The 10,422-nt window shown below is 47.7% G+C and overlaps 1 protein-coding gene across 1 annotated transcript in view; it reads right to left on the bottom strand.

Annotated features, from left to right (window-relative positions):
• Nucleotides 1-9,698, bottom strand: part of NEMF (nuclear export mediator factor) — a gene marked incomplete at its 5' end in the record, with an annotated part of 22,076 nt that extends 12,378 nt beyond the window's left edge. The window contains 12 exons of the mRNA XM_008937375.1: nucleotides 619-827; nucleotides 1,147-1,224; nucleotides 1,327-1,389; nucleotides 2,280-2,355; nucleotides 2,440-2,510; nucleotides 3,718-3,794; nucleotides 4,704-4,790; nucleotides 6,835-6,902; nucleotides 7,108-7,256; nucleotides 7,338-7,463; nucleotides 9,126-9,228; nucleotides 9,630-9,698. Of these exons, the coding sequence (XP_008935623.1) occupies nucleotides 619-827; nucleotides 1,147-1,224; nucleotides 1,327-1,389; nucleotides 2,280-2,355; nucleotides 2,440-2,510; nucleotides 3,718-3,794; nucleotides 4,704-4,790; nucleotides 6,835-6,902; nucleotides 7,108-7,256; nucleotides 7,338-7,463; nucleotides 9,126-9,228; nucleotides 9,630-9,698 (1,176 nt within the window). The remainder of the gene's footprint in view (nucleotides 1-618; nucleotides 828-1,146; nucleotides 1,225-1,326; nucleotides 1,390-2,279; nucleotides 2,356-2,439; nucleotides 2,511-3,717; nucleotides 3,795-4,703; nucleotides 4,791-6,834; nucleotides 6,903-7,107; nucleotides 7,257-7,337; nucleotides 7,464-9,125; nucleotides 9,229-9,629) is intronic.
• Between the last annotated feature and the right edge of the window lie 724 nt (nucleotides 9,699-10,422).

Here is a 10,422-nt window from a genome sequence, read left to right as displayed (position 1 = left end):
GACCCCCACAGTCCTCTGACCCAGCACTCTGCACTGACTGAGCAGTTTGATCAGCAAAGTGATCATTACCTGCTGCCCAAACAGACTGAGAGGGCTGGTGTCACTGCAGCCAGCACAGACCTCACTCCCAAAAGTGTGTTTATTCTATACACTGATATTTCTGGAAGTGGGGCAACTGAAAATTCATAAATTAACTGGGCCACGTTATAGCTTCATACCTAAACATCTAGATATGAAAAAGAAATGCTCAGTTTTTTATCTCTAACATCCCAAAAGCCCTCGGGCTGTTCAGCTGGAGAAGAGAAGACTCAGAGGGGATCTGATCAATGCTGAGCAAGAGCTAAAGGGCCCCTGGGGGGGCAGGAGGCTGGGGCCAGACTCTTGTCAGTGGTGCCCAGAGACAGGACAAGGGGCAACGGGCACCAACTGGAACCCAGGAGGTTCCATCTGAAGAGGAGGAAAAAGAAGGCATCCCTCTGCTCACAGAACTCTGCTCTCTTCATGCTGTGTAAGAAAAAACATTTAAATACCAAAGCACAAGTTAAAAGGACACCCGTGTCCTACAGCTCCCAGTCAGCCCTCCCTGCACTTGGTAGGGGTGGTGTGCAACCTCCTTACCTCAGCAGCATGGTGATATGATTTGTCTGAAGCTTTAACTCTTTGATTGCACTTGCAACAGGGTCTCCCTGGGCTTGAGCTTCTTTAACAATGGCCCCAATCTCTGTCCAGTCTATCTGGTTGGCCAAGGCACTCCTCACCACCTGGATGGCTCGGTCAACCACCTCCAAGTTCATCTCTATGAGTTCTCCTTTTATCTTATCAGCTTCCTTAAGGAGAGAAAAGATTTACACCCACTGATGTTAGACACACACTCAGCAATAGTTTTTAAAAAATTAATAGTAATGGTTTTTGAGATGTGTTCCCCAGGGCTGAGGTCTGTTTAATGTGTTTATGGATGATCTGGATCAAGGGCAACCTCAGGCAGTTATCAGACAACACCAATGCTCAGTGGCAGCAGAAGGCTTCACTCTGGGGTCTAATGCTGACCACAGCAATGCAGACCAGCAGGTATAACTCTTCAAGACACATTACAGACCTCCTTAGTCAAAAAAAAAAACAACAAAATAAAAGAAATCTCAGTCTTACCTGAGCTTGCTGAAGAGCTTCCAGTCTGTGCTCATGATCCCTACGGACATTTTCAAGTTTCTTCAGTGCTTGTTTTTCCTTTCAAAATTAAGTAAGAAGGAAAAATATCACTACAGATGGCATCTGATCACCTGATCAAATGAAACAGCTGAAGCTCAGAGCTCCTGGATGAGGGCATACCTGCTGCAACGCCTTCAGGTCAATCTTCTGTCCCTCTAGCTTGGAGTAGAACTCATCTGCTGCCTGCAAGAGAAAGATCAGGTTGAAGAATCTCCAAGTTGCCCTGATTTATGCCAGCAACAAGCAGGCAGAGAAGGTTCTGCTCCAGACAGGTGGCTGCAAAGCACTACAAGAGGAGACAGATGACAAAAGGTTCAGTAACTTCTCCATTTTACCTTTGCATGAGGTGAGTTCAGCAAGACACTCAAGGAAGTGTCTCACTGCAAACCAAGGGCTATACACAAGGAAGTGGCCAAACTATGGCCCACAGAAACCCTACACAGTATGCCTAAGAACTGCTCCTGCTGTTCCAGCTGCCAGACACTGTGCTTAAAAGAAAAGAAAAGGAAGGTTTTAGGCTGCTTAGTGCAGAGAAGGAGATGACAGAAGTCCAGCCAGGAAGCAGGGTAGGAAAGTTTAACGGGAATTGTGGAGACCAAGGTCAGGACCAACACAGAGTGAATGAGTGAGGGACCAGGAAGGACAATGCTCAAGGAAACACCACATCAGGTGCCTGAAGCTTTCAAAGAGGTAACTGGGAAAATATCAATGTGAGAACTGTGACAATTGTTTGCCTCTAGTGACAGCTCAGCATCTCAACCCTCCACTACCAGAAGGCTGGAGCAGGAGTGGTAACAGCCACCACCCTTAGAAGCCCAGCACAAACCTCTGCTCAGTGCCACAGGCCCTGTTTCAGCTACAGGACCTGAGTGAATAAAGACAACACTGCTCAGCTGCTGCCTCAAGGCCCAGTTTTAGTCACCCTCTTTTGCATAAAACATCTATCCACTAAATTAATCATCTCTTCCAAGGTCTGTGTCTTCATTAACAACTTCTGCACACTCTATTTTCATGACTCTTTAGCATCAGTCAATAAAAGCACTGTAAGTACAGCATCAGCAAAAGCACTGTACCTTATTGAATGAGTCAAATTCCAAGTAGGGACATTTTGAATGTTGAGAAAACAAGAAAGGATGAAATTCCTCATATCTGTAAAATACACATTTGATATTATCACCTGAAAACTAATTTATCTTATGCAGACTACAAGAAATAAATACTTCAAATATTTACGTGTAGATATCTTCTGCTGGTTTGTCTGGTTCCAGACTTGGTTTTTTCTCCCTTTTCTGAATAATATAACCCTAAAAGAATAAATAAATAAATACATCATCAGACTTTGTCTTTGAAAAGGATCCTACTTATCTTGGCAAGGCAGCAAGTTGAGGTAAAGGGCTGAGATAAAGACAGTTCAACAGGACAGAAAAGGAAGGGGAAAAATGGATTCATAATAAAAAAAATATACACAAGTGATGCAAAATAAAACTGCTCATCAGCCAAGGCCAAGCTGTGGTGTCCCCCAGCCAGCTCTCCCAGTTTAGATCCTGGGCATGACCACACACAATCATTTGGATTAGAAGAGACGTTTGAGATCAAATCCAACCCTTCCCCAGCACTGCCAGGTCCCCACTGCCCCGTGTCCCTCACACCACATCTCCACGGCTTGGAAACCCCTCCAGGGGTGGGGACTCCACCACTGCCCTGGGCAGCCTGGCACAGCCCTGGGCAACCCTCAAGGGAAAGAAATTGTTCCTCAGGTCCAACCTGGCACAACTTGAGGCTGTCTCCTCTTGTCCTATCACTTGTTCCCTGGGAGCAGAGCCCGACCCCCACCTGGCTCCAGGCTCCTGTCAGGAGCTGTGCAGAGCCAGAAGGTCTCCCCTGAGCCTCCTTTGCTCCAGGCTCAGCACCCCCAGCTCCCTCAGCTGCTCCTCACCACACTTGGCCTCTAGACCCTTCCCCAGCTTCGTTGCCCTTCTCTGGCCATGCTCCAGCCCCTCAATGTGATGGCACCTTGATTGCTTGGTCTGGAACACCCCTTTGGCCACTTTGGGTCAGCCATCCTGGTTTTCTCCCCTTCCAGCTCCTTTCTCACCTCCAGCCTCCGCTGCCGAGGCATGAGAAGCTGCAAAGTCCTTGATTTAGTGTAAACACCATGTAGCAACAACTAAAACGTTTGCTATCAACATGGTTCTCACACTAAATCCAACCCACAGCACTGCACTTGCTGTCAAGAAGAACAGTAACTCCATCCCACCCCAAACTAGGCCAGTGCAGGACAGCATTCCAGGCTACAACAGGACAAGCACAATTCTCAAAGGACCTACAGAACCTGCTTGTAAATTCTTTAATTGCTGCACATGGAAGCAATTTTTTCTTTTTTTTTTTGTTCCCCTGTCACTGCCTTGAGCCAAGCTCCAGAATAAAGCATGGAGCTGGCAACACCAGGATTAATTTAAAATCTGCAGTTCCTGTATAACCAATACCCAAAATTGCCCAACTGACACCCACCTTTCCATTGAAGTTGTCAGTTAGTGTCATATATTCTTCAGCTTTCTCTAAAGCAGCAAGCACTTTTTCAATGTTTTCTAAAGAGAGAAGAGGGAGGAGAGGAATATCATAAAATGCCTACAACAGAAAGATATTTTTAATATAAACATGGCACAAAAGTCCATCAACCAAAGACACAGGCGACTGCTCTTCAGTGCCTGGAGCAACCTGTCCAGCTTAACCACATTAAGCAGGATTCTGGCATGTCTCAAAAAAAAAACACACCAAAATTGCAAATATCCTTTCCCCCTGGTGCTTCAGAGCAAAAGCCTCAGGATGCATTTCACATCTGGGGAATTTGTAATTGAAAAAAAAAAAAAAAAATTTATATATGTACTTCTAAGACATAATTATTCAAGTTCCATGAAAAAAAAAATAAAGATCACACCCAGGTTTCACATTATAAAAATCAATCTGCAGAGGCAAAGCATAAGCCAGCAGCTGTGTGAAGTTATTTGTCACAAGTTTGATTTATTACAGCACCATAATGCAGCAGGAAGACAAAAAAAATCCTTTTGATTTATGGCAAATATAAAGGACACAGGAAAAATAAGACTATAGAAAAATCTATTCTGACTTTCCTACCCAAATCCATAATTTCCCAATAAACATAAAGCTGCTGCTTCATCAAATCCCTGCTGTGTTTGCCACACATAAATGGAGGTTTGATGTTAGCTCTTCTGCATAGGATTCTTGTAAAATATCCAGGTCATATCTCATCATAAAATCATTAGGCTATAGGAGGAGTTTGATGTTTTAATTCTGATACATGCAAAATTCAAGAGTTTTATTGTGAACAAGGTTGGCCCACGCCTTAAAAACATAAATAACCATATGGTCAGAACTACAAATTCTGGGATTATTCACCTCATTGGAAGGAAATACTACAGAGACATAAAAACGATCATCTATGTAGTACAGCCTTTAAAACAGTATCTCCTACATACCTTTATTTTCCATTTGTTGATCTGCTTTGACAGAACCAGAAAATCCAGTTTCTAGAAGGCAATGCTCAATGAGAGTGGCTCCATAAGCTGTTAAAAAAAATGAAAACATTCACAGTGAAATCTGAATTCACACCGAGATGATAAGAAATGGTTCAACAATCTGCTGGGAAACTAGAGCCAGTCTTGAGAGAGGCTCGGGAGACAGAGGGAGCTGTGGTCCCAAAATCAGGAGGCAGAGTGCAGAGAGGAAAGGAAGAAAGCTGCTGAACTGAAGAGTGTAGGAAACCCAACAAAGGTGGCAAACTGCCTGGCCTGGGCTAAGGTATCACAAAGGGTGAAGCCAAATAAACCCTGCAGCTTCAAATAAAGAACAAGCAAAAAGCTGGTAAAGCAAATGTGAAATGAGGGACAACAGAAACAGATGCAGCCCCAGGAGAACAGGGTGCAGAGAGGCAGCAGATGAAAACAGACAGAAGCTGCTACAAAGATCCTCAAAGGCTAAGGAACAAGGTGGGAAATCACATTTAACTCAGAACACTGAGAAGGAGCAAAGCAGAAACCTGAAGGGAGGAAGATAAACAGCACGACATCAAGCTTAGAATGATGTTGGTGACTTCAGAGTAGGTGAATAGGACCTTGGAGTCCAAACAAATTAAGAATAAAAAAAACAGCAAAATCCCATGGGAATGAAAACCCAGCCCCTCATCTGGGACATGCTGTATTAGGGCCACAGTGTTGACTGTCTGAGTAGGGCTGCTGGACACTCTAAAGTGCAGAGGGAGAGCCAAGAGATTGTGAAAGCAGGACACAGAGCAGCTAAAGCAGGTTACAATCATCCCAGCCTGGCTGGGCAGAGGTCACAGAATCACAGAATCTTTTTTGTTGGAAAAGACCATTAAGATCATCAAGTCGAACCATTCCCCCAGCACTGCCAGGTCCCCACTGACCCATGTCCCTCAGCACCACATCTCAGGTTCAGAATAAATGCACACCACTTATTAAAAAGCACTCCAGAAAAATGCAAGGATGGCTGGGGTGGCTAAAGATAGGGGTAAGAGAAATGGTTAAAAGCAAGAAGTTGTCTGAAGTTGGGTCCCTCGTGGGAAATGGGAGACCAGACTCTGACAGGTGAAGGAAAAACAGAGCAACACTGGCCAGAAGTAATCTTGAGAAAATGTGAGAGATAAAAACCCCACCAAGATTAATAACAAAGCCTTTTCCAGCTACATCCTAAGCAGGGAGCCTCCTAGAATCAGTAGGTGCAAATTGTTTGATCAAAGTTTGAAAGGAACCCTCAGATATGGCAAGAGCAGGAAAAGCAAATTCATGTGGTGAGATTCTTTCACAGGGTACAGGGAAGCTCTGCCTGGAACGCTTCTCTGCAGGCAGTATGTCAGAAAATCTGCCTCAAATCCAGCTGTCCAAAGAGCTGATGGATCCCATGGACAAAACAAAGCAAGAAAATCCAACCCGAGCTATTCAACACAAAGACACCCTCTGAGCAGGGATAAGAAGTGGCAAAAATTAAGGAAAGCCACAGCAGGTGACCAGGTTTCACAAGTGGTTAACACAGGAGGTGGAGAAAGAGAGCAACAAGGGTGGTGAATGAAGAAATGGGGAAAGTACTGCTTAGGTCTGTGGTTTGAGCTGCTTGGGGGCACCTGCCAAGCAACCCTCCACATGAGCAACGTTGCCAAACCAGGAGGAGAAACCAGACTTGTTCTGACCATGCCACACAAGTCCAGTTTGCTTCTCTGGTCAGGAAAACCAGGGCATGGGTGCTCCTAAAAAATATCCTTGCCCTGACTGCATTTACATCCCCTATTCAGTACAGCTGAAGAAAAGATGCTGGGCAAAATGCCCCAAGTCAGAGCTACTCTTGGGGCCTCACCACTGCAGGATCATGGCAAGGCTCATCTCTCCGTGCAATTGGCTTGGAATCAACACAAATCTACTCTGTTTTCAAAGCTTTAGGGTTTTTTTTGCTGCCTTCCAAACATACACAGAAGCAGACTGTAGTGGACAAGGTCAAAACCAAAGAGACTCCTTGAAGCTGTTCAGATTTTCAGCACCCTCTGCACACAACGCGTCCTGACCCCACCTCATTTCCTAACAAGCCACAATTACTCACGGAGATGGGGGTTAAGAACCCTCTTCAGCTGTTCCCCTTTGGGTGCACTCGATATTATCTCAGTTAACCTGTGAAAAGAGAACAGAGAGTTGCAATCCCACAGGAACAAGGAGTTTTGAGGCTACCCTGTGTCGCTTAAAAGCCGCAAAACTCTTTCAAACTTAAAAAAAAAGAAACAGAATACGTGAAAACACAACCCAAAGACACACTGCCTTCCACAGATCCGTGTCATTTGGGTTTATCCCTATGGAAACCCCATTCCCAAGCCATCACCTTTCCAAGGTTGGCAGAGGGGCAGGTGCTTTTGCACTCTCCACGGGGTAGCGCTCCCGGACGGCGAATCTGACGTCGTCGGCTTCGGCCGTGCGGAACCTCAGGAGGTTTAAGATGAGGTACTCGTGGTCTGTCAGCACGACGTTCCCCTGCCAGCACACCACGGGTACCATCAGCACAGGCCCTGCTCGTGCCCCTGCTCCGAGGGGGCCTGGGGGCCTGGCACTCACCCTGTCGTACAGCTCGACGATCAGGTGGTACGCGGCCTCATCGCTCCCGAACTGGAAGTCCACGATCCTGTCGATGCCCAGCTGCCTCACACTCACCAGCCTCCTGCTCTTCAGGTGCTTCCGGCACTGGCAGGAAGGCAGGAAAAGGCTGTGAGAATCCTTAAGGCTGGAAAAGACCTCTAAGATCATCCAGTTCAACCATCAGCCCAACACAACCATGAGCGCTAAACCACGGCCCCCAGTGCCACGTCTGTGCTTTTTTAATCACTGCAGGGCTGGGGACTCCAGCCCCTCCCTGGGCAGCCTGGGCCAAGGCCTCACCACTCTGCCAGGAGAGAAATTCTGCCTAAAATCCAAACAAAACCTCCCCTGGCACAACTTCAGCACATTGCCCCTGTCCTATCACTAGTTCCTTGGGAGAGGAGACTGACCCCCACCTCACTCCAACCTCCTGTCAGGAGCTGTAGAGAGCCAGAAGGTCTCCCCTCAGCCTCCTCTTCTCCAGACTAAACACCCCCAGGTCCCTCAGCTGCTCCTCACAAGCCATGTCCCCAGACCCCTCCCCAGCTTCGTTGCCCTTCTCTGGCCCCACTCCAGCCCCTCAAGGTCTTTCTTACCCTGTGGTGCCCAAACCTGACCCCAGTGCTGGAGCTGTGGCCTCCCCCGTGCCCAGTCCAGGGGCACGGTCACTGCCCTAGTCCTGCTGGCCACACTATTGTTGATCCAAGCCAGGCTGCTGGAGGCCACCCTGGCCACCTCGGCACACACCGTCTCATCTTCAGGTGGCCACCCGCACCCCCAGGTCCTTTTTCTCTGGGCAGTTTCCAGCCCCTCTGCCCCCAGCCTGGAGGTCTGCAGGGGGATGTTGTGCCCCAGGGGCAGGACCCAGCCCTTGGCCTGGTTGAACTTCATACAAGTGACCTTGGCCCATGGATCCTGCCTGGCCAGACCCCTCTGCAGAGCGTCCCTAGCCTTGACCAGATCAACACTCCCACTGAGTTTGGTGTCATCTGCATACTGACTGAGGGTGCACTCAATCCCCTCATCCAGATCATTGATAAAGAGACTAGCTCAAGACTCACTACTTGACACAAATACCATAAGGGTTAAAATGCTGATCTTTGTAACACAGAGAGACAAAACAACTCTTAGCAAAACATGTTGATATTTATAGGTAATATAATTGTTGCAGAGTCTTTTTTGCCCTTACACACTGCTATTTGTTTAGCAGAAGTGAGCAGTGAGTTAAAATTCAAAGGCCTTGTTTCACAAAGATCATGGGGATTATCCCTGCATCCATATATGACATGGAAAGCCACCCAGGAGGACCTCTGCTGAGTCACTTCAGCAGACCCATGTGAGTCAGTGCTCAGGTTCCATCCCTCCAGGAGCACAGCCCAATGGATGCAGCAAGATCTGATCCCCCCAAGTCCAGCAGGCTGAAGAGCAGGACTCTACTAACAGAGGGTGCTGTGTCCAGGGCTTAAAAATGTGGACAATCCAACTGAAGTGACCAGGACTTTGTTGGAGTAAAATTCCAAAAGGTCTGGGTAGCCCAGAAAACAGCTGGCAGATTAATATTTGTCTGCATAAATTTCTATGTTCATTGATTCAGGCACTGAACATCAGTGATGTGGCCCCAGGTCTCCAGCTGATCTTCCCTCACCTTCGGCCACCCGCTTCATCAGGATCCACCAGGCAAACACTTCCACTATCTTCTGCTTCCAAGGACAGCACAGGGACATTGCTTTCTGATATCACGCCCAAAGAGAAGCCAGGTTACTCTACCTTCATGGCAAAGCTGGAGGGCATCATGTTTTTTGGCCACTCGAACTCGGTGGTGTGGAGGCGGATGCCAGACTCCAGCAGCAGCGTGGCCTTGCACTCGGGCCTGCAGGCAGGAGAAAGACTCACCCTCAGCCAGGCAGATGAGCCAGGGCTCACCCTGGGCACTGATGGAGGGGATGCCTTAGTGACACCACCTCCCAGTTGGCCTCAGGACCAGTTGCTCTTAATTCCTCCAACCCCTCTCTTCCCTCCCCACAAAGTGAGACAATAACAACTGTGTTTCCACCCTCAACTCCTTTGTTGTGTGTTTTCTGCAGTATTTCACACTCCATATGCTATCTCCCAAGCCTTTCCCACGTGAAAATCACCACATCTTATCAAAACCCCATAGAATTTCACCAGTCAGAAAAGCCAAACATCCATCAACAGCAATTACATGCACACAACAAAATCCAGCTCTCATCTGTACAGCAGCAGCAGAAAGGAATTGAAAGAAGTTCTTACTTTTGAAGGCGGATAAGATACGTCTTATTATCCACATCATAAACATTGTTTACTCTCATCCCCAATAAGCTGTCAAAGAGAAAATGCATGGTTTGGAGAGCACGATAAACTAACCACACAAGCAGCAAAGGAAGAAATCCCACTGATAATTAAAACACACAGACTGCAAGTTATGATAAATTACCCAGCAGGAACTGAGGAGGCAGCAAAGGAAGATTAATGGAAAGAGCTGGAAGCTGAATAACCAGAAGATGGAGGAATTGCTATTACAAAATGCAACAAGCTGAAGCAAGAACAGTCCCCGTGGACCCCCAAGCTGCGACCAGCATCTGGGTCTCCAGCAGAGGAGAGAGGCCATGCTGCGACCTCCTGCAAGTGCTCCTCTTTTACTGGTTACAGTGGAGCACTCTGCTCCTGCGAGCTAACTGCTGCACCCCTTGGAAAGCCCTTCACCAGCACCAATATTCCCAGTACAAACACAGAAATGGCTGGGGGAGTGTGTCATTCCCGTCGTTTAATTCAGAATGGGGCTGAACGTTGCCCTGGCCACCAGAAGGGCCTCAGAGCTCCATGGGGCATGGATATGAAGAGTGACAGAGCTGCTCAAGTGGGTGGGAGGGCAGGCGACAGACCACAGCACCCTCCCCATGCGGACGGGAAAGAGAGGGCAGCCCCCTGCTCCCCGGGGAGAGACTGAGGGACAGCAGCAGGGGGGACAGGAGCAGGACAACGAGGATGGCACCCCGAGCTCCAGGCGTTCCCCGACGGCGCGGCGGGGGAGGCGGACAGGATC

Source organism: Merops nubicus, unplaced genomic scaffold, assembly GCF_000691845.1.
Source record: "Merops nubicus isolate BGI_N331 unplaced genomic scaffold, ASM69184v1 scaffold4323, whole genome shotgun sequence".
NCBI classification, from domain to species: Eukaryota; Metazoa; Chordata; class Aves; order Coraciiformes; family Meropidae; genus Merops; species Merops nubicus.
The sequence above is the reverse complement of the archived record's forward strand: the minus strand, read 5'-3'. Positions and strand labels throughout refer to the sequence as shown.